General features: G+C 48.3%; 2 protein-coding genes across 2 annotated transcripts; one reads left to right on the forward strand and one right to left on the reverse strand.

The window, feature by feature from the left end:
- Positions 1–5,171: 5,171 nt before the first annotated feature.
- Positions 5,172–14,303, reverse strand: LOC119456999 (uncharacterized). Its single transcript, XM_049669173.1, has 5 exons — positions 13,994–14,303; positions 13,418–13,641; positions 12,611–12,891; positions 11,457–11,797; positions 5,172–5,683 (listed from the first exon to the last, which is right to left on the reverse strand). Exons 1-5 carry the CDS (start codon positions 14,301–14,303, stop codon positions 5,172–5,174), a joined length of 1,668 nt encoding a protein of 555 aa, XP_049525130.1.
- A 4,541-nt stretch (positions 14,304–18,844) lies between these two features.
- On the forward strand, positions 18,845–26,442 carry LOC119455199 (acetylcholinesterase). Its single transcript, XM_037716625.2, has 3 exons — positions 18,845–19,019; positions 23,111–24,613; positions 26,134–26,442. Exons 1-3 carry the CDS (start codon positions 19,006–19,008, stop codon positions 26,276–26,278), a joined length of 1,662 nt encoding a protein of 553 aa, XP_037572553.2. The 5' UTR covers positions 18,845–19,005; the 3' UTR covers positions 26,279–26,442.
- Positions 26,443–26,645: the final 203 nt, after the last annotated feature.

Below are 26,645 nucleotides of genomic sequence, written 5' to 3' on the forward strand. Positions count from 1 at the left end.
CCTTGCAGATGTAAATAAGATAATTATGTTTTCTTTTCCCGAGCTTAAGCTAACACCGATGGGGATTTGGTACTTTTTAACAGTGGAGCTGTTTAAGGTCGACGTTGAGCCGTGCCGAGCGTACGCCAAGAATCGGCGCAGCTGGTGAGGAGCGCGCGCAGGGGCCAGACCGGGGTGCAGGTGTTCGGAGAGCGGCGAGGGTGAGAGAGGAGGAAGGTGCGCGATGAGCAGCAGGTGGGTGGAGCTAAAGAGAGGGTAGCGATGACGTGTCGGTGGAGAGATCGAGGGAGAGTGTGCGCCAAGCAGTAGTTGAGGCGGACCTTAAGAGAGAGAGAAGTGATGACGCAACCATGACGTGCAGGGTTCTCCTGAGCTGAAGAGAGCGTGTGCTGGCGGCGTCGTCATTCTGCCGTGAGCATGGCTCGGACGAAGAAGCAGCTTTTGTCCCGAAGAAGAAGAGGCGCGGCGTCAACGGCGTCGTGATGCTACTCGGAAGTGACTTCAATGACTTCGCGCAGATCCGGAATTTCGAGAAAGGGCTGCTGAAGCAAAGCGACGTAGGAGGGTTGGAGATCCAGAGTTTACAGAGAGAGAAGCTGCGTCTCGGCAACGCTACGAAGAGGCTCACCGTGAAGTTCGACAAGTCGATGTTAAAGCAATGTTAAAGCTAAGAAAAAGCAAAAGTTAAAGCTAAATAAAAGCAAAAGTTAAAGCTAAGTAAACATTCAAGTTAACGCTAAGTATAAGCCAAGTTGTAGCTAAGTAAAAGCTACTATAGGCCACCAGCTCCGCTGTTTCATCAGTCTTCGCGACGTTAAGTCTGTGAAGCTGGCTAAATTTCTTTAGAAGTGCACACATGTGTGCGCTTCGCATCTCTAGCTTTCCCTTCATTGGCGCGGATAAGAGTCTGTTTGACAGCTCACACCACGGCCGCGCTAAAACGCTGCAGTTGCTAACATTCCATCACGGCCGTGCTCCCACGAAGACTGCGTTGCAGCACCATACCTAGGTATATGTATGTAAACTGGTAGCGAAGCTTCCACAGCAGCCCACATGTCTAGAAAGTGGCGGCGTGTTGCAACCGTCGCCTTTTCTCTGTCGGGGGAGAATTTCTGTAAAAAAATTTAAAAAAAATATCACGTCACAGCCGGGAATGGAAGTGATGTTTCTCTGTCGGGGGAGAATTTCTGCAAAAAAATTTTAAAAAAATATCACGTCACAGCCGGGAATGGAAGTGATGTCGAGATCTGATGCTTCTTGGCGCAAATGTTTCTATTTAGGATTGGGCATTTCGACCGCTGCGCGAGCAGGTATTTTTATTTCCCTGAGTTTCCGACTCGCCTGAGCTGACGCGCCAGCGTATCAGTAAACTTTAGGAGAGGCGTGTATCTTAACGTGAACATAATGATGCGGTTAGTGACGGCAGTTGCTTCTGTACGTTCCTTAAGAACGTGAGGGAGCAGTATGTGAATCAATGACAGCGCCAGAGGGGTTTCAACATTAAATTCTCTTTCATTCCCCTAGAATTATGCACCCAATATACACGACAAAAAAAATGTTTCACTGAATGAGAAGTTCTATGGCCAGCACAGTGTCAGAATATAGCAAGATTTGTGAAATACTTTCTCAGAATCTTTGAAGCTTTCACAATTCCGTGCGAGACCATGTATCCACATCCAACAGTTACCAGACAACACAGTGTTGCACCATATTATCATTTATAAAGCATTTAAACGTACGAATTTTGCTGTCTGTAGAGCTAAAAATTAAATTATAGGGTTTTACGTGCCAAAATCACGATTTGATTATGAGGCACGCCGTAGTGGGGGACTCCGGAAATTTGGGTCACCTGGGGTTCTTTAACGTGCACCTAAATCTAAGTACACGGGTGTTTTCGCATTTCGCCCCCATCGAAATGCGGAGCTCTAAGCCTGTGTTATAGAGAGAGAATGAATATAGCGTGACGTGTCTTCGCGTAGCGCTCCGCATTTATCGTTACGACGAGACAGCGCATCGGAATCAGCAGCGTGAGCATGCAGGATAACGAATAAGCTGCGCTCACACCTTTCACCAACAAATGCCGTGTCCTAGCTCAGGCGAAATTTGAAGCGAATGGCGCACCACGCCTTGAACAAACAAGCAAGGAAAAAAAAAGAAACTCGGATGAAAAGACCGAGTTCAAGTGAGCAACGCATTCCTCACGACATACAGCTTTCCAGAGGCTGGCGCCAGTAGCACTGGTCTATATAGGGATCACCAAATATCAATCGTTACATCGTAAAATAGAAAATACTTGCTCTTGCGTAATCGATAGTAGATGTGAGCGTGAAATGGCTACCATATGGCGTCTTTTGCTGCCTGTGGTGCCGCCGCCCTCAACCGCTTCAACAGTGCAGCGCGCTCAGCGTCTGTCGCTACTTTTTCCCGCTACTAAAAGAGCTCATGCAGGCAACCCTGTCTCAGCGACAAAAGTTGACATTCAAATGTATGGTGCCCTCTATCTGCTTTTTGAACGGCGCTATTGTAAATGACAATACGACTTTAGCGTATACTAGAAGTTGCAGCTTGAGTGATATTGTAAACAAACATTAGAAAGAAATAAGAAAAAAATCTTTTTTTTTGTAACTTGTTTGCATGCAGAGTAACAAGCGTATGTAATGCGGTCCTGTACAATGCGTTGGGTGCGAGAGACCGCATTTTCTTAACTTTTGACTGGTTGCCCGGATCTTGTTTTGTTCTCGCAACGATGCTCGGATGTTCTCGCTCGAGTGCCCGGATAACGGCTGTCGCTTTTGGCTCAAGGTCACTCGAAGGTCGCCGAAAACGGGAGCTAAAAGCGCTTCATGCTTAAAAAATGGACATTTGGACACGAGAAATGGACACGAAAATTATTTGACACAGAATTGTTGCTTTTTTTTTGGCAGCAAATTTTGAACATTTTTTTTTACAAGCAAAGCTTGTCTATGTTTAGCCTGAACGTCCGTGTCTGTTCGCAGAAACTATCATCATCAGCAATGGCTCGAGCGTCGTCGTCTTTATCCACAGTTGGCACGTTGTAGCCCCTCGGTGCAACCGCGCGAACGCGCTCGTGCCACTGCTCTCGCGTTCGTCGTCGTCGTCTTATTCCACAGCTGGCTTCGTTGCCGCTCATCATTTCAGCGTAGAATTTAACTTCTGTCGTCGTAATGAGGAGGCTGCATTTACGGGGCTACGAGTCACTGCTTAAGGGGGTATTTGCCATTCATTGTCTTACGTGACGGAGAGATTCAATTTTAAAGCAATTTAATTTTGAAGAATCAGAAGCGGCAATGGTGGGCGGATGCCGCTAACCACGCCGCCGAGCAAACTAGAGACATCGAACGCAACCGTTTGTTTGTTCAACAGCAGCTTGTCCCTCATCAGTGGGATCTGCTCCGACGAAGCGAGACACAATGCCTTGTAGAGAGAGAGAGAAATAACTTTATTTTTGTCGAAAATGTGGTTAGAGGAGGGGGTAATGACGAGAAGCCTCCCCCGTCCCCCCTTTAGACGGCGGCCGGCAGCCCCTGAGCCGCGGCGGCGTCTTCAGCCATTTGGACTACTCTTGCTTGAACATCCGGGTCCGAGCTGAGCAACACGGTCTCCCATTGCTCCTCATTTCTTATTATTAAACTGGGTTGTTATGGTTTTGAACAGTTATTGTTATATTGTTTCTATGGGCATGCCCATATTATGTGTTGAAGATCTGCTCGGTTGTTACAATGCTTACATATGTCTGTGTATACATCTGGGTGATAGTGATTGAAGGCAATGGGGTTGGGGAAAGTGTTGGTTTGTATTAGCCGCCAAGCCACTGATTGCCACTTGTTTAATGAACAATGTGCTGCCGGATATCTAGCCCTGGTTAGTCTGTGATGATCAATGATTTCCAATGCCTTGGAAGTGTTTCGATGAACTGAAGATTAACGTAGCCACTATTATAAGACGTCCCTGTGTAGATTTGACATTTGCAAACGACGTGTGTGACATTGAGATGACTGAACCCCTTGCAGTATACCACAGAGATCACAAGGCTACTCTACTCACTTGCAAAAAATTGACAGGCAAAGTTTCCGATGTTCAATACACATGTGTTCAATACACATGTGTTTCACTGCCAACTTGTCTTCATTGGTGTCACCAGTATCCACGCAATGCAATCTCGTTAACCACAAGGGCACATTCCAGTAAACATAAAGTTGATGCCATAGGGGACGGTTATGTATACAAAGGGATGTTTGCTTATCATCCATCTTTACGGTGTGGAAGGGCCGACGCGGCCTATTCAGATCGACTTTGACCACACTGACAGATATCACCGTCGCAGCCGTACGAACCCATATTTGACCTCTAATATGGAGCAGGTAAAACGTGACGCGAGGAAAGAAATTACGGATTAATAGCCTCAAAAAACGCCCAAATACGTTGTCTATTAGAATAAGGTATACGCGAGGCAATATTTATTTTCTTTCTCTCTCTCCCGAGCATAGCGCGCAAAACCTCTTCTTCACCTCGCAGAGCACGAGCGTGCGAACGCCCCATCTGTGGACGAAGACGACGACGCTCGAACGCCATCACATGGTTCGCATAAATGCATGTTCTGCAAGCGTGGCTGTATACAGCCTATAGTGGTTACGATGCTGGCCTTGGGACCGTGGGTACGGGGGTTCAAATCGCGCCTCTGCAAGGAAGTTTAATTTCTTCCTTGATACAAACCACAAATTACGGCAGGTTTAAACAGCTTCGCTTGTTAAAAATGCCGCTGTTAGAGCCCATAGCTTGGTCAACGCATCAATTCAATGCACGCCGGGATCGTATATTGCGGGAGGTATAAGACAGTCATTTTCAACCGTTTCGCCGTCTGTATATACGTCGCATACCGCACACCTACCAAGCTTTACGATTTTATGGTAAAATGTCGCAATTTTAGAGCTCGTTTACAGTTGTCGTATTGGCGGCACTAATTTTGCATATAATGCGTATATGATTTTTATCTTCTCGAAGCATAATTGATATTGATTGACACGAACGAGTGCACGTTTGGAGAAGATAGTATATCGCCTTCTTTCAAAACGAATGAGTGTAGTACTAGTTTAGCTTTCAATATAAATATGTCCAATCTAAGGTCGCCTATATGGGGAAGGTCGGCACTCCTATCTATCCACGGTCAGAAGAAACGTCCGACAATGGTTCAGCCAGTCGTCGTCACGCGCCGCCTCGATGGCCAAAAGTGTGCGGCCCTCGGTTTCCGGCGTCACGAATGCTGCCATGATGGCTCCGAAGACCAGGACGAGGCCGGGTACGAGTCCATGGCTGCTCGATGCGACCTCGCTCAGCCAGGCGTCCTCATGCGCCAGCAGGAAGGCGAGCAGCCAGCGGCCGGCCCACGAGCTCGCCGCTCCAACGCAGCGCACACGACCCGGAAGGAGCTCGGGCACGAGCAGCGCGGGCACGTGGCCCAGACCCAGGGAGTGGCTGGCCAGCAGAAGGCCCACGGCGTAGATGCCGTTCCAGTTGGTGAGCCTGGGCCGATCCTCCACTGTCCAGTGGCTGCCATTATTGTGCGTGGAACGAGCATACAAACACAATGAAAGTCGCGTTATGACGTTGTGGAGTGTTACTAAAATATTGTCCCGTTTATAAAGTAAGTGATTTGTAGGACATTCTGCAGACAGTCCATAATCATGAACGGAAGGTTACCTGTGTCTTTGAAAAGAAATGAAAGGAAACATTATTGCGACAGCAATTATATGGACACTCTAGGCGCAATTCTGCCGTCGCCGTCGTCGTGTCCGTTAGGTTCTGTATAAAGTCCACGGGTGATAAAATTGTTTCCGCGCGCCGTATGCTCTATGTGCGAGTGAAAGCGTGCGACGGTGAGCCGGCGATCGCGGCTTTATCTCGTGCACGCAATTGAGCGAAGCGGGACGGAACCGCGCCGTCTTCCAGTTGCGTTCATCGCTCCGGAGGTAGGGTAAGGAGGGGGTGGAGAGAGCGTTTGAGTCCGCGCAGCGCGAGTGACTGCCCGCACCCGCCGTGCCGCAATGCTCCGCAAGGCTCTGGGGGAAGGGCAGGGAGGGGGGAGGCCGCGTACTACGCCGCCCGCTCCCGCCCGGGCCGATGAATCTTGAAAGCCATCTGCGGCGGGGGCAGAGTCCTTCCTCCCTGCGCTGTGTTTTCGAGGTTCGCGTTGATGCGAGCGGTGGGACGAAGGTCAACTCGCTCGCTGCTGCTGGCGCGCTTACTCAATACATCGTTTCGACCGCGAGTTTCCGCGGTCATCGAGTGAGATGCGTTCATGCTTGCTTGTGCGCGCGTGACACCATGCTTGTTAACTTAGTTCGCGTGCCTATGTTTACAAGTTTATATAGCCGATAAAACTACTATCCTTACGGCGTATCGCTTTCCACTTGTTTGCTCTCGCAATCGATGCTTCGCCTTTCGCCTTTCGGGGGAAACTGCAACTTTTTACAGCGAAGCTGTTAGAACCTCGCTATAATGATCATTCCATTGTCCGCAGCGTCACCGAGTTGGGAGAGAGAGAGAGCTGAGAGAGAGTGAAAGCAGAGTATAAAAAAATGTCACAGTTTCGCCCTAAGGGTGAAGCAATGAATGCGATAGCAACACTGCAATGTCATACGAATACGAAGTAAGGTGAGCGGCTTTGGTAGCAATATGAATTGTAGTAAACATGAGCTGATTAAGTAAGCAGGCGTACTGCGGCGTAAGTAGACCGACATGAAGAGAGACTCGATGACCACGAGATAGCGCGTGTGAAACGGTGGTGTTGATGAGAAGCGCTTCCCGTGGGCAGCGCGTGCGAAGGGACAGACCTGTAGCGCTGCACTGCCGATCCGGGCAGCATTACATGTGTAGCGTGCGTTGGAAACTGAATGAACAAGCGTGGTGTGAGCGCGCACAAACTAACATGAATAGATCACACTGAATGACTGCAGACAACGACTGTCAAAACGCTGGCAGCAAGCCCATACGCTGCAGCGGGCGAAGGTACGTGCGGTCTATCGCTTCATTAGAAACTGAGCGGCGAATGCACAGTGCATAAAGGTCAGAGCCGTGTGGAGATAAGAGACGGTGCGGGCGAGCGCCGAGCGCGGTTGTGGGCAGAGTAGAAGTGCGCCCCCCCCCCCCCCCCGCTCCCTCCGGCGCTGGCTTCCCGCTTCCTTGCTTGCGCGTGGGAGAGATAAGAGACAGTGCGGGCGAGCGACGAGCGCGGTTGTAGGCAGAGTAGAAGTGCCCCCCCCCCCCCCCGCTCCCTCCGGCGCTGGCTTCCCGCTTCCTTGCTTGCGCGTGGGAGATTGAGTGCGTTCGCTCTCCGTGATAGCGCACGTCCCCGCACGCTTCCGCTCGGGCATACGGCGCGCGGCGAAGATTTTATCTATACGGAACCTCACGGCGACGGCGACGGCGACGGCGACGCCGACGGCAGAAATCCGGTTGAAGTGTCCATATCATTGCTATCGCAATAAAATAGCATCGCGCAGCATAGCGGATGCGAGGTGGAGAGGAGGAGTAAGGCAGGTGGTAGTCGGACGCGTAGAGCTGCTGCCGACGCCGACCGCGTTTCCACGCGTTCGCGCCGAACGCAGCCGGTGTCCATGACTGCAGCCGATGCCCCTGGCGGCGGCTCGGCAGGTTTCCACCTGAGAACTGGACACTCGTCGCTTCCGAAAGACTGAAGCGAAAGCTAGGGAAGCTGAAACCAAGCGTCGCAGGAGAACATCCCGAGTTTAGATTGAGAGAAGCAGAGAGTTCGCGTAGGCGAAGAAATGAAGATTCGGAGGCTCGCGAAGGTGGCCGGTTGAATTCCTCGCGGTACTAGGCAGAACATCGTGAAGAACTCCTTAGCGACAGGAAACAACGAAGGCTGGAAGATCCTGGGTTGCTGGTGCTAAGGAACTTTTGCAACATGCAACAACTTGGGACTAACGGTGCTAATTCTCAATCTGCACTGGCATGCCAAAAAAATTATACGTGGCTTTGCTATCGCAAACACCAGAGACCAGCGGAAATGGGGGAAGCCCAGCAAAAGTTAGACTAAGTGTTTGGTTTGCCACTACTTTACCAGGCTTTCCCCAGCTTCACTGATCTATGGTGTTTGCGATAGCAGAGCCAGGCGTATTTAAAAAAAAAGAGAACGCTGTTTTCTGCATTGAAGCAGAAAGGTAACTGGAACGCCAATGCATTTAGTCACACATTTTGAAAATTAATATCTCGAAACTGTTGTAGTCCTAAAAATTCTATCTAATTGGATACGCCTTGTGAACTCACCGGCTGCAATTCGTAAATTGAAGTGTGTACCGTAACGTAATTAATTAGGAAATTAATAATTGTAATTATGTCAACTATTCATTAAGCATTGTGATTTATTGTCGAAGTAATGGGCCACATCATCGTGTAATTTAGCTCTAAGGTCATAATTCTGCTATGTTTCACAGGTAACTTTAGAAATTTGGTGCAGCAAGAAAAAAAAAGTACCGCTCTTCCACTACTGTGAAGAGGGGTGCAAGCGAAGCATGTGTTCACTCGTTTGTGGCACGAGCGGGTGCCGAGCACGAGCGCAAACCGAGGGGCGCCAACGAGCCAGCTGCGAAAACTTCCACTCCGTGAAGATGGTTAACCAGTGAAGCTGAAACGTGCGCCACCGGTGTTTATCACTGGGTTAATCCCGAGCGTTCATTAAAGTATTTCTCAATTATGAGGGTACACTTATACTATCTGTTCGGTTGCGAGGGAGGGAACGATGTTAGTGACGGTATCCCCGCAGGTCGCCGGTGTCGCTTGCGTTCGATGTCTCGAGTTTGCTCGGCGGCGTGATTATAAGCATTCGCCCGCCATTGCCGCTTGCGATTCTTCAAAATAAACTGCTTGAACATTAAATCTATGCGTTACGTAAGACAATTAATGGCTCATACCCCTTAAGCAATGCCTCATACCCCCTGTAAACGCGGCCTCCCCATTACGACGACAGGAGGGCAGTGAAATTCTATGCGGGAATGATTAGCGGTAATGCTGCCAGGTGTGGAAGCAGACGACGACGACGACGAACGCGGGAGCAGTGGCACGAATGCGTGCCGAGCACGAGCCAACGAGCCAGCTGCGGAAGACGATGACGACGCTCGAGCAGCTCTGATAGCAGGTTTTTTTTATTGCGATAGCAATTATATGGACACTCAAAAGCAGATTTCTGCCGTCGGCGTCGCCGTCGCCGTCGCTGTCGCCGTGAGGTTCCGTATGACGTCATTTGGAGATGAAATCGTCGCCGCGCGCCGAACGCTGTATGTGCGAGTGAAAGGGCGCGAGGGGCGCGTCTTTCACGGGGAGTGAACGCACGGCGGAGAACAAACGCGCGTTCTGCGCCGTGCTCGCTTAAGGGCTGCAGAAGTAGGCGTCTCTTTTCTCCTTTACAATCACCATATATGTAGAGCAAACGCGCCTTCTTCGGACGCGCGAGAGGCCGTGGGGGAGGGGGAGGGAAGGGAGGCGACGTTTAGCTGCGGCACCAAGTGCCTATTTATATCAGAGGCTCCAGCAACAGTCACCAACGCCGCACGCATTTTGAGCTAACGCGGGCAAAACGCCGATGGCGTCGACAACAGTTCTGCGTGTTGTTGCTACCAAAGCCGCTCACCTTACTTCGTATGACATTGCTGTGTTGCTATCGCATTCATTGCTTCGCCCTTAGGGCGAAACTGTGACATTTTCTCCTTTACAATCACCATATATGTAGAGCAAACGCGCCTTCTTCGGACGCGCGAGAGGCCGTGGGGGAGGGGGAGGGAAGGGAGGCGACGTTTAGCTGCGGCACCAAGTGCCTATTTATATCAGAGGCTCCAGCAACAGTCACCAACGCCGCACGCATTTTGAGCTAACGCGGGCAAAACGCCGATGGCGTCGACAACAGTTCTGCGTGTTGTTGCTACCAAAGCCGCTCACCTTACTTCGTATGACATTGCTGTGTTGCTATCGCATTCATTGCTTCGCCCTTAGGGCGAAACTGTGACATTTTTTGCGCTACATCGCCGGCGCAGGCTAGCCCGGAATTCGAAGTCTCGATTGCGATAACAAATTAGTAGACAGCTGTAACAAGTAAGGATAGTAGTTTTATTTGCCGTATAAACTTCTAAACATTGGCTTACTAACTTAATTAACAAGCATGATGTCACGCGCGCACGCACAAACATCACATATCACTCAATGAGCGCGCACACTCGGTGTCAAAACGCTGGAGTGAGGAAGCGCTAGCAGCAGCGAGCGAAGTGACCTTCGTGCTGTTGTCTATCGCTTCAACGCAAACTGAGCACCGAGAACACACAGCACGGACAAAGCTACGAGCCGCCGACGCCCTAGACTGTGCCGCCAAACGCAGATCGTTCTCAAGAAACAACCGCGCGACCGCGCGCAGCCGCCACATACGCAGTTGCTGCCGGAGTAAAATTCCGACCCCCTTCCTCCCTGATGCCTCGCAACGTTGGTTGCCTCGCGTGTGGCGAAAGACGGCGCACTTCCTGCCCGCTTTCCTGCCTTTCCCGCGGGCGAGATGGAGCCGCGTTCGTCGGCTCCCCTCGCAAGCGTTCACTCGCACATACAGCGTAAGGCGCGCGGCGACTGTGTTATCGCCCTTGGCCTTTATACGGAACCTCATGACGACGACGGTGACGACGGATTCGTCTAGAGTGTCCATATAATTGCAATAAAAGATGTTAAGAGATATTTTGCAACTTTGAGCACTGCTCATTATAAACACAGAACAGCTGTTATGCTGGAGGATTGACTGATTAAATATAGGTCATTGCACACGCACAAAGCATTTTGGACGGACACCTACATTGCAAGCGTGAATTATTGTCGGGAGGTGCCACAGGCGGGGTTTCTCAGCCCGATGGTTCGCGGCACCTAATTTTCGCTGCAACAGTGCATACTCTGCACTTCTTGATTCAATTCCCTTACATTACAATACTGAAGTATTTGTGTCAACCGCTGCTGCGTGAACAGGGCGCTGCGATTCGTTGCTGAGTTTAGCGCATGCGCTTGAATGATCGTATTCGCTTGAAATAACCGGAGTTCTAATTTTCAGACGGCTCACCCACGCTTCGTGGTATCTCATCTTGGAACACACAAACTTGATCCTCGTCGTGGCGTTATTATGGTTATAATTTCTTGTCACGGACGGCACACCAGTGGACAGCTTTTATGCCGGGAACGGTACTTCTGGTTCTTTCTGGGGTTTACGTGCGAAAACCAGTTCTGATTATGAGGCACGCCGTAGTGGAGGGCTCCGGATTAATTTTTACCGCCTTGGGTTCTTTAACTTGCACTACAACGCAAGTACACAGGCGTTTTTAGGTTTTTCACCGCGGTCGGGATTCCATCTCGCGACCTCGTGCTCAGCAGCGCAGCGCCTTAGCTGACTGAGCTACCCCGGTGGGTGCCGGGTACGGTACAAACATCTTTTCTCGGTAAGGATGAAAATAAAGGCGAGAACCTGAATACGAGGTGCTGGAGTGGGCTGAGAGCGACCATGCAGATGGCCGTGATGACGGCGGACAGGAGCAGAAGGTGCCGTCGTCCGGCTACTCTGGTGAGCGAGGTGAACGCGCCGGACAGCGCGACGTGACCGGCGACCAGCAGTACACCCACTGCGTCCCAGGGTTCTGTCTCGGCCATCAGCGAGAGCATCACTTGATCGCCGCGCAGCAGCAGCAGCTGAGCGCCGGACAGTTCAGGAAGGAGCTGCAGGAGCAACGCCAGGGCCATACACCTACGCATATTACAGGTGTTTATTATTACAGGTATATTACAGGTGTCTACCAGTTCCTAGACGTGGTAATGGCAACTCCTCAATTGTTTAAACAGTGGAGCTGTTTAAGCTTTTCGTTTCCCTGCGTAGCGTTCGCAAAAACTCGCCTAGCGAAGGTGTCACTGCACGTTGCCTAGCAACCACCTGCCACAGCTGCGCCTCGCTTCTCCTAGCTCCGGCAACTAGGGTGCCTCGATGCCAGCGCCGCCGTTCGGCGCTGGCATCGAGGCACCCTACCGGCAACGCTCGTCCGCCGCCGCGCCAGCGATGCGGAGCGAGAAGGGCAGCTAAGGCCGCTAGACTCTTGAACTGAGGGGACCACCCACTGCAGAGCGGAGGAGCTACCTACGCTCGTGTGCTCTTTTGCATAAAGTTTCTTCTGTCTCTCTCTAGCACAGCGATCACAAGGTAATACTTTGCAAGTGTAGGGTCATCCGTGAAAGTGTGAATGCGTGTGTGTAATCAACGGCACATGATATAAAATAAAGGCTATGCAACATGACGAAATGTGTCTTCATTCAACTTCAACGTTCGAAAAATACCATCCTAAACAAGCAATCAAATCATATATGCATCGCATCGTGTCGTTTGAGCCTTTCTTGGGTTCGTTGCGTGGTCTTTGGCGCTGGACTTTGACTAATTCGATTTGCACGAGAGAAAGCTTCGCGGTCAACCATCTATCTTTAAGAAAGGGGCTTTGATTTATTGAACGTTGACATATATATCGATTATTGAGGAAAAGAAAACCGAAACACACTGTGTTGAAAGGCTCACTTTGCGCACTTGATGGATGTGGGGCTGGGTTTGGTTTTGGCGATCTCCTCGGCCGATCGTATCCTGAACTCGGTGGGGATGTCGAGGCCGTAGAGTCGGGACAACACGGCTAGGGCTTCGGTCCTCTTGCCGTGGCGCAGGAGCCACTGGGGGCTGTCCAGGACGTAACGCTGCAGGCACATGAGCACCAGGGGCGGCAACATGCAGAGACCGGCGTGTACCTCCCACGTGAAGTAATGGCCCAACACGTACGCCACCAGCATTCCCATGCTCCTGGACACCTGACCGTGGAGGAGAACGAGCAGACCTTTGACGTTTGGAGAACTGGATCATTTCAATAGGTTTAGACCTCCCCAAGTGCTTCGGCGTCGCCATAATGTAATTATAATGAGATAACTCATATTAGCACGGTAATGCATCAGTTCACCAGATATCATAAAAATCTTTACTTCATACGTCCACACGAAAGTTCTGTGGTGATGCTGTGCAAAACGCTGTCATTTAGGCAAATATCTGTTTTTGGTTCATAACAGACCAATCGGGAACAAAAACACACTTCAAATCATAGCCACTTTTTCAAATCTGTCATTTGAGCAAAATGGTCTTTTTTAGTTCGTAACAGACTAGATGGCTGGAAAAGTTCCTTGAAAAGGCATTCGCCTAACCGTGTCATCTTGAGCAAATACTTATTTCTGGCTCGTAAGAAACCAGTTGGAAACAAAAGCATGCTCGAAAATGTATAGCCACTGGATTTTACTCTGTTCAAAGGAGAAGCGAATAAAGAGCAATCCGACCTTCCCGACCCACCTCGACAAAGCCGAGGAAGAAAGCTCGGCGTTCGCTGGGGCATATCTCGGCAACGTGGACACCGGCAGAGCTGGAGATGGCGCCCAGGAAAACGCCGGCCATGAGGCGCGCCACGAACATCGCCCTTGTGCTGGTCGAAAAGAGCAGGCTCAGCCAGCTGCCCAGCAGACCGAAAGCGGACACCAGCAGCATCCGCCGGTTTCCCACCATTTCCAGCAGGAAGCCTGTGACACGACGTCCATTGCTCAACCAAGGGTTCCATGAATAGCGGCCTGTTAGCTGCCGTAACACGCGGCTGCGTTTCTTAAGTAGTAATCCACGGACCTCCGCAGGAATCTTCTAGATGTGCCGCAGGAATCTACCTAAAGAAGTGCCACTTACAAGTATCGCCTGCTGAAAGACTTAGCGCTACGTCTGATAAAGGACTGTCGACAACGTGTACGTACGAATATGTGCACTGCACAATGTTCCGCATCAAATCAGTTACAAAACACGGGGTTTAAGTATACTTGTACTTGTGGATGTTGCAGTTTATACAACGGCAACGCTGACCTGCTATACGGTGCAGGCACTGACCGGCTGCGAGGGCTCCGGGCGCCGCGACCAGTAGGAGGAGGTCGGCGAACCAGCGGCTTTCCTGCGCGTTGTTATGCAGGTCGTACCAGGACTCGTGCTCGATGGAAGGCATGGCCGCCGACGCGTAGCCCAGGGTCGTGCCGGCTGCGCACGAGCTGAGGCAGGCGACAAGCGCGCACACCACGTGGTGTCCAGTGGTCGTCACCTCGGTGGCCGTCTCAGCCGTGGCCGGCGTGCCGCCGCGAACCGAGGGCTGCCAGTTACGCAAGGCCTCGATGGCCTTCTGGCCGGGCTGCTGCTCGCTCGACATCTCGAACGACTGCCGCCCATCTCGGGGTAGGGGGGCCGGAGACCTGCGCCGTTGTAATTCATTGCTTCTGCTGTCTTTCGAACAGGAGAACTTCACGGAAAATCTTACGCATCTGCGCAACTACGTAGCACACTCGCAAACACCCACTGCGGATGCACTGTTTTCATTCGAGTGTAAATGTTGGCCATATTCTGCTCTTCTCATGGCAAATGTTGTGCGCGAATTCTCCGCTTTTTTCAAATCTCTAGCTTAGCCCCCATCTTGCCACGTGTTTCAATGCGGCGATATCTGTAATCTCATTGCCATATAGAGTTTTCTATTAAAATTACTAGAGGGAACTTTGGCGCTTCGATCGTTTAGTTACCATGGAAATTCCGTGTAGTTCATTGATTGTAATTAATTGAAAGTTGGACGCTGACCATACAGATTTCGAAATAAAAAGCCGTTTCACCTCCTGCAAGCGAGCCTCGTTCAGAATAAGGATGAACCTTAATTATTAGATTCATCCTTATTGATTCATCCTTGTTAGATTCATCCTTATTGTTTCATCCTTATTATTAGATTCATCCTTATTCTGAACAAGGTTCCCGTGCAGGAGCCGAGACGTCTTTTTATTTCGGATTTGTTTGTGATCGGCGTCCAATTTCCAACTATTTACAATGTCTCCTGCCGACCAAATGGGTTTCCGTCGAACTCCTGATTTCATTTCATAGATTCTTTCATCATTCGTGCTTGAGCCTTGTGACGTTTTTGTGGCTTCATTTACTACGCTTCAGCTACCTTTGCTGGCCTAAATATTGAAGCAGTCCTGTTTTTATAAAGGCAGAGGGGGGAAAAGACTGAGCGCATGCATGATAATTCCAAATTGTTATATTTATAGCGATATAAATTGTTGAAGAGGATAAATTTCAAAAATCGGAAAGCTGGTTGAAAGCGCATGGACAAACATTAGCCAAATGTATGTGCCTAACCACCATTACCATGCGGGCTTAACTGTCATTTTTGAAGCACCTCGAGACACCAGCATCAGAGTTGCCTGTAACAATTTCTGCAGGACATTCCTTGCTCAGAGCTGGGTGCTTGCGATGACATCATGCATCACACAGCCCCACGCCATCATCATCCCTGGAACATCTGTGCGTCGTTCTGTTTACAGCGGTTAATTTCATGTTTCTCGCGTCGCTTCTAGTCCCGCCAGCCTGTACTTCGCTGTCATTCGTGCTTTTATTTACAAAACTCCGTACGAGGCGTCTTTCTTCCAGGAATTTCGCAGGGACGTAGAGGCATTGAACCGCACACATGGAATGTTTCAGCACGATACATTTACCTATATACTGCGTCCGTATCTATCGTTTATAGTAAACACATATCTATGAAGATTTATTTAAAAACATCCGGAATGATAAGCTAGCAGCAGAGCAATACAGATATTAAAAGCTACGAAGTCAACGTGAAATCTAGTACCTGACAATGCGAAGTCCGGTGGGCTGTGGAAGGAAAGAATGTTGGCTACTGCATATTTCCCTCGGGAGACAGTATGAATGTCTGTCGTAATACTTTCCATCTAATCAAGGTCGAAACAAGGAAGATAACGTCATGCTCACATTGCAGGTTTTTCCTTAGACATCGGTATGATGAAGCCGTCGCAGGCAGTGCAATGCAACCGATGTTCCTTCTTCCGCTCTTCTTCTTCTTCAGTGAACGCGCACACGGCACGCGTGTGATAAGCTCGTTCTCATTACATGGTTGGTCCATCCGCAGTCATCATCTTCATCATCACCCTATATGACCACTGCAGGACGAAGGCCTCTCCCTGGGATCTCCAATTACCCCTGTTTTGCGCTAGTAGATTCCAATTTCCACCGACAAATTTCCTAATTTCATCGCCCCACCTAGTTTTATGCCGTCCTCGACTGCGCTTCCCTTCTCTTGGCACCCATTCTGCAACTCTACTGGTCCACCGGTTATCTATCCTACGCATTACATGGCCTGCCCAGCTCCGTTTCTTTCTCTTAATGTCAACTAGAACATCGGCTATCCCCGTTTGATAGAACATCGCTATCACCGTTTGTTCTCTGATCCACACCGCTCTCTTCCTGTCTCTTAACGTTACTCCTAAGATTTTTCGTTCCATCGCTCTTTGTGCGGTTCTTAACTTGTTCTCGAGCTTCTTTGTTAACCTCCAAGTTTCTGCCCCATATGTTAGCACCGGTAGAATGCAATGATTGTACACTTTCCTTTTCAGCGACGGTGGTAAACTCGCAGTCAGGCTTTCGCAGACCAGCCAAAGTTATTTAGTAGCAGGGTACGAGTGCGGATATACAGAACATTGTGGTGGCCTATGGCATGATTTATACCAAACGAATAGGAAATAATCTCCACCCCAAATTCACTTGTGTGATTGGAGCAGGTGCTTCAAAGTAATTATCTAAATGACTAATTGATAAAATTTTCATATCTATAGGATAACTATGATTTCCAAACACAGTTCCTCGTCAAGGAAAAAGTAAAGCAAGTCGTTCACGTTTGTTATGTCTATGGGTGGTACATTTACGCAAAATTCACAATTAAGTGACATTTCAGTTAAAGCGTAGTTAGTATAGCAATGCGCATGATTTATTTATTACTTTACTGAACTATCTACAACTAAAAACTTGATCTAGTCTATCAAAAACGCTACTATTGGCTATGCGTTAAGTTTCAGGCACTTCAATATAAATTTCGAGGTATTAAACTCCGCGCATCAGAAAAGTTCTAAGTTGAGCATTATGGCGTTGAGAGGAAGCCTTAGCTCGGGGGCTCGTATCTAAATGCATGGGTAAGCATAAATAATTTTTCTCGGCACTAACTTTTTCTTGATGTAAAAGAGAAAGTTAAAATGTGGTGACTGTTCGTAGCGAATTGTTGATTGAGGCCGTGAATGTTTAATAAAAATTGCTGAAAATGAGTAAATGTTCAGAAAACGAAACTATCTAGCTTAATACTTTGTAACTCTAATGATAACTAATGATATCACTAATGATATCACATATATGTAAATTACACCTAATAAGGACATCTAAAGGGGACAAATTTGTGTTTTACATGGCTCTCAAATAAACCACTACCATATAGAACTTTTGCACCACCCTTGTGAACAAGGTAACGAATTCACATAAAATATAAGTTAATGCAACAAATTTGTCAGCTTTGGATGCTCTACCGGGTTCAGTTTACAAAGCTGCGATATCTTTTCTTGGTGTAGAGCTACAAAATTGTAAACGCCGTGCTTCAATTTTTTTCAAACTTACAAAGATGCTTAAATATCCTTTTAAAACATTCCAGCAATATATCAAAATTTCGCTTCCCACAATCACTAGAATTTAACTTTCTCTCTCAAATGCAACAAATTTAATTAAAATCGGCCTTGTGATTATTTCAGGAAGCGTTTCTGCGTTTTACATATATTTGAATAGACGGAATCGGATTTAAGCCGGCCCCGTGGGCTGACCCCAGCGTGCCGTATTGCAAGTAAGCGCGCTCATTTGAGTAACCCGATGGAAGAGGCGCCATTGCGCTATTTTCCGCTGGTGATATTAAAGGGAAGCTTTATATGTCTAGGCGAAATAGTATATGGCTAGGCGAATTCGCATGTGTGCAAAAAACTATCATCATCATCATTGGCTCGATCGTCGTCGTCTTCTTCCACAGCTGGCTCGTTCGCGCCCCTCGGGTTGCGTTCGTGCTCTGCACGAGCTCGTGCCACTGCTCCCGCGTTCGTCGTCGTCGTCTTCTTCCACAGCTTGCTTCGTTGCCGCTCATGATTCTGTCGTAATGTCCATTCTGTCCCTTCTGTTGTCGTAATGGGGAGGCTGCGTTTACGGGGGTATGATCCGTTGGTTAAGGGGGTGTAAGCCATTCGTTGTCTTACTTAACAGACAGATTTAATTTTGAGGCTATTTAATTTCGAAGAATTACAAGCGGCAAAGGCTGGCGATTGCTGCTAACCACGCCGCCGAGCAAACTTGAGACATCGAACGCAGGCGACAATGGCGGACTGCGGGCATACCGTCAGTGACGTCATTCTCTCCGTCTCAGCCGAACGTGTGTGTAACCTCACAATTGAAAAATATTTTAATGAACCCTCGGGACTAACCTAGTGATAAACACCGGGGCCGCACGTTTCAGCTTCGCTGGTTAACGATCTTCACGGAGGGGAATAGCCGACGAATTTCTTGGAAATATTCTGTGTGACATATATTAAAAAGAAGAAAAAGAGAGAGAACAGGTACACCTGTGGTCGGACACTGCGCCAGCTGCAAGAATAAAAGGAAATATGCTACTAGCCGGAATGGGCTACATCAGCAGTGCTCACATCAGAAAAGCGTTGTAGTGATCCTATATACGCTACATGCAGCTGGGGAACGGTTTGGTTATTATTTCGCTGTCGAACGTCAAACCGTCTCATGTTGTTGGCGGGGTCAGCTTCAGCGACCGACTTGGATGACAATCGCACACCAGCACAAGAGATACAAACGCGCGTTAGCGCGGGCAAGCTGCATTCCCTTCGTGCGTTCGCAGTGTTTTCAGAGCTTACGTCCAAATTGAACTTGTGCAGTCTCTGTATTTGCGTGCAAGGGCCCAGTAATATACCCACAGTAAGTGAAGTGTTTTTTTTTTTCGAAAAAACGGGAACAAAGGAACGCCGTCGTATTGGAGCTCCATGATGGGAGTAAGGTAAGAGAGATCGCATTCGCGCTAGAACGCTAGCATTGTTGCTAGCGTTCCAGCGCGGCTGTGGTTGGGTCAAATTGACGCTGCTGAACACCTTAACCTATTTTTGTTTTATTCGGATAACAATTATGTGGAATCTCGAGACGCCTTCGCAGCGTCAGCGTCATCGTGCACTCTCGCTATCGACGGCGCACGGGCTGCCCGCGCAAGGAGGCTTAAGCTCAAACTACACCAACGCCTCCTAAATTGACTACACGTACGCGTGCCTGCGCGCGAAAGCTCGCCTCACGCATGCGCAGATGGTGCATCACAGATCGCACGCGTCGAAGCGCGGCGCGAGAACCGATATGTAATGTTTACGCGCGCTCAGAAATAGCGGTGCCCGACATGGCGGCATCCATGGCTACCGCTTCAGCGTGAATTCTCGTGATGGCTATAAGTTCTCACTCGCGTTGATCGCCTGTAATTGAGAGTTCGACGGAAGCCCGTCTGGTCGGGATGAAACATGACAAAGAAAGACGTACAGCGACCAAATAAAGCTTTACAAGCAAGACGTTTCGGTCTTGCTTTTAAAGTTTTATTTGGTCGGTGTACGTTTTTGGTCATTGCCTGTAACTATTGAAATGAGCGTTCGCTTTCTCTGAACTCACCTGAAACGTTAGTTATGAGCGCATAGCTTGTCCAATTTCTGAGATCGTTCTGCGATTCCGGCGCCTGTAGGCCCAACGAGACGCGTCCGCATAACAACAGCACGGTTGCTAATGGATTGTCTTGGCTTGGGTACGTTTGGCACGAGGCACCAGACGGCGCCCTGTCTTTTAACGTCTTCCTTGAGTTCGCGTTCCCGTGTCTTGAAGGGACGCACACCGAAACGCCTCTCGAAGGCGTTTGCGTTTAACGTACGTAAGGCGACAAACGCTATTCTAAAGCTGTGTATCTTCTCCAGCCACATATAGGTGCTCTGGCTGTCTCACAAAAACATGAAATGATGTCTAGCAAGGCGAACATGTGAGCCAAGTGGATGCGCGATGGTACACTATAGCGCTGGCACGCGTCTTGTAGGTTGAAACCGCCATTCCTCGCTAGTCGCGGCAAACGCAAGGCGCCCGGCCGTGAGTTTACGCAAGGCCGTGAATTTAGGCATGGCAGGCCGCCGCGAGCCGGCAAGCGTACGTGTATACTCTGTTTCAGTAGTTGCATGCAGCAGAGCGAAGGCTACGTGACCATCGAGTGCAGATTCCTGCGAAGCGAGATGTAGTGCCAGTGTTCGGAATCCGTTGCTTGTCTTAATGGCCTTAACAAGTGGTCTAGTCAGAGAATGTTTACTCGAAGGCTTCTCTGCATGTTAGAGCTGTGATTTGTTTAGGTGATATTGCTTCGTTTTAGAGCGAAAGCTCTACTACGCTATGTCTCGCAAGGTCATTCATCGCGTTGCAATGACGTTGAGCCGTGGGAGCGCGAGCCGCCGAGCGCGAGCAACGAGCGACCGAGCGCTCTGCGATTCTGCACGTAAAGCGAGAACACTGCGTCCGTAGCTTATAAAATATTAATAAAGGCTAATAATTCCACTTGGACGTGATGAGTCACCAAATACGACTAACATAACGTTGCACCACGTCGAGAGAGATTCGTAAGGGGAACAATCTTCGGAGATGCTCCCGCCGCTTCCGCGCTGCAGCGCAAGCCGCTAGCAGACGACAGGGCGCGGAAGGTCACATTTAAGATGTGTTCGCGCTCCTGATTGGTCGAAGAGGCCTGTTCGTTCCACAGTGCTGCACGGAAATACTGAAACAGAGAAGGGTTTGGCCTTCAGAGAGTGTTCCGAGCAAGGAGGCATTTTTGGTTCCGAGAGGCGGAGTGCGTTTGGCTGCAAAAAAAAAAAAAAAAAAAAAAAGAAGATGACGACGACGACGACGACGACGACGATGATGATGATGAGGACGATGATGAACCAACCGTCCAAGGAGTTCGAGCATAACGCCACACCTTGGTATCGCTGTCAATGCTTCGCGTTTTGGGCGACTCTGCTCAATGTTTTCCCCCAAATTGCTCAGTTTGTCGAAGAAAATCTGTTAATGAAGTCTTGTGTAAAACTGTGTTGCATTCGGCCAAGTTCAGACCTTTAGTAGAGTGCCTCAGTGACAGTATCTTTCTTTTTTTTTGTTTGTTCGAAATAGTAGAAATGCGGCATTTAAATAAATTAGGAAAGAGCCTTCGTCAAACGCAGTATTTTGGCCAGTTTTTAATCTGTAGGCAGTGCGCAATAGCTTCTACCATTTTGTGTTTTGGGTCATGAGTAAATAGCTTTGTTGCATAAGTGTGAAGTGCCTCAGTATGGATGCGTATTTTCGGCTCGCCACGCACACAAAAAAAGCACTAGCAGTCCGGTCTAATTTAGGATTTCCAGTTTCAGCTGCAGTTCCATACTTTTGATTGTTAGAGTAGCACGGTGCTATGACAACCATGCGCGCGACCTACAGGTGGCCATACCAACGAGTATTTGGTATGGCGTCTAACACTGCGTGCCTCCAGGCGTGGCGGGGCACCGGTTCGCCTTCTGAGGCGTTCACAAACGCTGCACACTGCCGGGCTCGGTTGGGAGGAGCTTAGACCTTCTTTTCTCTTTTTGAACCCGCGGATATACGGAACCACCTCCCGTAGCCGCGGCACACCCAGTCCACTAGGCCATGGCTACGGTGATTTAGTGCGTGTCGAAAATGCTTTTATATTCAGCACCTTCTGTTAACACCACCGCATAGTACCGAACCTCTCGCACATTGCGTTTTTATGGGGTCTCTTCTTTTTCTTTATCTAGTGTAATTAGGCAGCATAGAACGTACAGGTTTTAACGCGATAACGTTAAGGGCCCCGTGTCGCAGAGAATCCGGTGTCGGCGTCGGCGGAGTCTTCCGTGAGTGATAGTTTCCGTATGTATTTAGGTATAAGTATAGGCCACGCCTTGCTATGTGACATGCGGTATATGCGGGTTATATTGCCACACCATTCTGTCACTAAAGTTGCGCACAAGACCTTGTCTTACGTTCTTGATAAAGTTATTCCTCGGAATTTTGAGAATAATAGCCCACAAACAAATGCCATGAAACAAAACACTCACAGCGCATCCATTTTGTGTCAGATCTTCTCATACAGAAATAGTATAAGTGCGAAACAATATCAGAAACCTGATAATCATGTAATTTTTTTGGCGCCGCTCTGCACTACCTCCGGCATCGGGCCACGCAAGATGCCGCGTTTTTGTGAGAAAGCTCGCCTTCATGCATAGCTTTCACCGCCAGCGCTTCCCAGTAAACATTACGGTTACATACGCTGCAGTTGCCGGGAAGCGTGAGAAGCAGTCAGAGACCTTTAATACTTTGAGAGCGTTTGATCTTTGAGAGCGTGTCATCGGCCTGTCTCAACAAGGCTGCGAGTCACCGCCTGATGTTTGCGTTGGCGGTTACGTAAATTTGACGTTAGGAGATTGAAATAGTTTTACATTATTGTGCCCACGGACTCGACGCCACACTCCCTCGTCAAACCACATGCGCCACAATGCGCGTCCCTAGAAATCTGCAGTAGCGTAGGGCGGACAAATGGAAGTTTATTCAACCAACTACAGGAAGGCGCTACAGGCGCTAATTACTAAATGCCTTTAACTTGCGTCGGTATCTATTATAGAAACGCTAGACGCCAATTTAACAATGCAAATTGTGAACGTGCTACATGTTTATGTTAACAAGCTACATAGTTTACTAAAACATAGTTTACTAAAACATAATACATATTTCACCAATGTTAAAAACATTATGTAGGTCCTACTCACATGTTGGAATTCAATAAGCAAAACTTTAGTGAAGCGGTTAAAGAAATGCCATGCAATTGATTATGTTTTGCACGGAATTTTGTACCATAACGATTATCTACCTGTAAGTGAAGACTGCAAGGTGCAGAAACACGATCCACGTGGAAGCGCATTATATTGTCTCCTGGATTCATGCATGCATTTTTTGCAATGATTGTTTTGGAGGCTGTCATGAGAAGTTCACGAAAGCAATTTCCCATAAAGGAATATTTTTTGTTGTTCTTCTTTACAGGAACAGTGTGGGACAGCCTGCGCGGAGAACCTGGAAATCTGCGCCACTCTTAACGTTAATTTGTTTGGGGCACATCGCTAAGATATCTTCCGTCATTGTGTCGACGACTAACGGACTCGTCCAGGGGCACACGTACACATTCTTGGACAAGCAAATACAAGTTTTCCTTGGAGTTCCATATGCTAAAGTACCGATCGGTGAGCTACGTTTCCAAAAGCCACAGCTTCCAGACTCGTGGGATGGCATCTACGATGCAACTTCCGTGAAAGAATCCTGTATGCAGGCACGAATTCCGTGGGTCTTCCGTATACCAACGCCGCTTTCCGAAGACTGCTTGTACCTGAACGTCTGGACTCCAAACGCGTCACAAGGAGCGCATCTTCCAGTGTTGGTGTGGTTTTACGGCGGAATATTCAAGATAGGTTCGGCCTACGAAACCAGGTACAATGCTACCGCCTTATCCGCTCTCAATGATGTTGTCGTAGTGACGTGTAACTTTCGAATGTCTATATTTGGTTATTTGGATGCAAAGTCAGAACAAATTCCGGGCAACGTGGGTCTGTGGGACCAATTGTACGTGCTGCAGTGGGTGCATGATAACGTATTAGCCTTTGGTGGAGACCCGAATTTGGTAACCGCATTTGGCGAAAGCTCTGGTGCTATGGCCATTCATTACATATTGTTGTCGCCGTACAGCTCCGGCCTGTTCCGTCGCATTTTTCTCATGAGCGGAACGCAGAACACTGACAGTGACTTAGATTCAGTGTGCGAAAGTACCATTAAAGGTAATGCCGCTGCCAAAGCGTTGGGCTGCGCAGGCCCCTTCAAGGATCTGGAAAATCACCCGGCGGCCGTGCTTGACTGTCTTCGAGGGAGATCGGCTGTGGAAGTCAGTGAAGCTGCCGAGAACGTGACAGCGCCGAAAGTCCTGGCTTTTCTGCCTACTTTCGGGACAGAATTTTTACCACAGTTACCGTCCGTTGCCATAGACCAAGGGCGGTTTCGCCCTGTTGATGCGATGATCAGCGTTACTGCAAACGAGGGAGCATTTGCATTTGTCATGCAACCAGACACTGACCTTCTGTGGGACGATCTTAGTGGCCGGAACAGAGACGACTTGGAGAACACCTTACATGAAATCCTATCACCGTGGCTCAAGGATAAAATCCTTCCGTTGGCCGAAGTCTACTTAAATGCAGTTTCTCCCGAAGGCAATGCTGAACTGAGGCAAGCAGTGGCGGATGTCATCGGAAATCACTACTTCTACTGTCCGAGCAGATTTTTTGCCGAGTTGCATACAGCGAAAGGCGGCAACGTGTACCCTTTTGTGTTCGGTCATCGGTCTCAGAAATCTGAGATGCCAGAGTGGGTTCGAAATACGCACATGGAGGATGTACCGTACGTGCTCGGAATACCATTTGTGGAGGAAGACAACTACACAGAAGAGGACAGGCAGTTCAGCGCTTTCATAATGAAGGCCGTTGTTTCATTCGCACGTGAAGGGTAAGTTACTGAACAATTTGTTTTCGGAAATTTAATTTTACGTGCACAAATACCCGGAACCTCACAGATAAATTTATAATTGGCAGCGGTCATTAAAAAAAACGAGTAATACACAGATTGACGAAAATATTATTCTGCGAATCTGTTCTTCAGAGCAATTTCACATATTTAACGGTAACAAAATTACTCGCCTGAAGTACCATGATAAGGCTGTCGTGTTATTCTGCAATTATGCTTCACAATATTTTCACTGACATACTTTGACTTTGTGAATGAAGAGCCTATACTGAAGCTTTCAGAACACTTTGACTAAAGTCTCTATTTTGCAACAGCGCTGAACTTCAGCTAAACTGTGTCAGAGAGCTCAAAGCGCGAGGTTAAATACGAATTATTTCTCATTCTTTAAGAGTCAAGCGCATATGAAGTGCAACAACTCAAACTTACGTTAGATCATATGAATTATGCTACATGTGAATGGGACATACCGCTACATTAGAATTTAAAAACAGGTCCACTGCGGTGCAAGTACACGTCACGAAAATCAGTCACTCAGCCTTTCTGACGATACACGGGTGACGCCCGCGTTGCTCGTACAGACTTCTTTCTTTCAGTGCTAAGGGTGTCTAATGGGGAACGCGTCGCTTATGACTGAACCGCTTATGAAAGATTCCTTGCAAATGTAAAGACAAAGAATACAGCTTTGTAAAGAACAGCGCAGGTTCTAAATAATGCGGCCGCGTCTTAGACGATCGAGCGTGTGCATCATTCTTAATGGATTTGTTGCCTCCACCCGCAAGACATTAATTGTGCATGTTGTTAAACTCGAAACTTTTCGAAGCGAGAAACATGCTTAGGAACTTCATTATACACTATGTGTACTGTTAATTATAGTGTATCTAGTGTTTTACAGCGTTGTAATTTAACCATAACAATAATAATTGTGCAATTAAATGAGTTCTGCGGATGTCTACAAAGTGGTGGAATGTTTATCAATGGGCAAAATGTCGCCTGACAGCTAGATGAGGCTTGCTACTGTCAGATGGATGACACATTTTCTCTTTCGTAAACCTTGCTCCACCTTGCAGGTTTCCGCATAATTGATTTGCCATATTGCCACTGCGCTTGATGTTATCGATAATTATTGATTATTGCTCCCTGACTTTGTGATCTGCTAGCGTGCTGGGTAGCTCAGAACCCGTCTGGGTTTCCGTTGTAGCTTGAAGCTAGCGTCAGGTCGATGACAATATTCCCTTTCAATTGTACTGCACAAAATTTGCCGTAGGCTAAATTTGTGCTGGTCAGAGGAAGTCATTTTCTGCGACCTTACTATACGGGTTTCATGTGATGTGACTTTGTGAGCTGCTATCTCACCTGTCCTAGTGTCTAGTTTTGCTACCTTAATTCTGTTCCGTGCCACTTTGTGCTATGCAGTATCATGCGCTTTCGCATTTATTATGCGAAAGCTAAAGCAAATGCTAAAAATTGTGTATTAAGGAGACATATTTCTTTTTCATCAACAGCAAGCCTATACCACCTGACGGCATACAGCAATGGCCAGTATTTTCAGCTGAGCATCCAGATTTTCTATGGATCGATCAAGGAAACTCCACTGTGCTGGCCAACTTCGTTAATACCACATGTCGTCTGTGGAGAAACTTTTTATAACTGCAGAACAAGGCCGCAGCAAGCCTTCGTTTCGTCGACATAACTCATCTTCTTACGTTTAGCTATCCCTACTTTTGAAAAAAGAGAAATAGAAAGTGTGCCGTTTACACTGAAGAATTTCCTCCGAAACTCTGAGTGATTGCTAAAATAAATGCGTCATGCTTCCAACAGCAGATCCTCTCTTTCTGATACTTATTTCCGTGTAGTTCATGTAGTTTTTGTGCATCGAATTTTCGGACTTAACATGCTAGCTGTCGACCAGAACGCATCTTCACCGAACTGTGACAACCATGCTGTTTTTTGCGCATGGCGGTGGCTGGTAGCAGACTGCTCTTACAGAAGAAAATATTTGTCTATCGGTGCCTCT

This window comes from Dermacentor silvarum, chromosome 6 (genome assembly GCF_013339745.2).
Source record: "Dermacentor silvarum isolate Dsil-2018 chromosome 6, BIME_Dsil_1.4, whole genome shotgun sequence".
Taxonomy (NCBI): domain Eukaryota; kingdom Metazoa; phylum Arthropoda; class Arachnida; order Ixodida; family Ixodidae; genus Dermacentor; species Dermacentor silvarum.

What these genes read in the sequence shown, in the direction of transcription:
- LOC119456999 (XM_049669173.1), bottom strand. Translation starts at nt 14,303, where the DNA reads ATGTCGAGCGAGCAGCAGCCCGGCCAGAAGGCCATCGAGGCCTTGCGT. An exon ending in TCTTCCTCGGCTTTGTCGAG is followed by an intron (nt 12,892 to 13,417) that starts GTGGGTCGGGAA and finishes CTCCACGGTCAG; the next exon opens with GTGTCCAGGAGCATGGGAAT. An exon ending in CGTACCCGGCACCCACCGGG is followed by an intron (nt 5,684 to 11,456) that starts GTAGCTCAGTCA and finishes GACTGTCTGCAG; the next exon opens with AATGTCCTACAAATCACTTA.
- LOC119455199 (XM_037716625.2), top strand. An exon ending in GTTTCATTCGCACGTGAAGG is followed by an intron (nt 24,614 to 26,133) that starts GTAAGTTACTGA and finishes TTTCATCAACAG; the next exon opens with CAAGCCTATACCACCTGACG.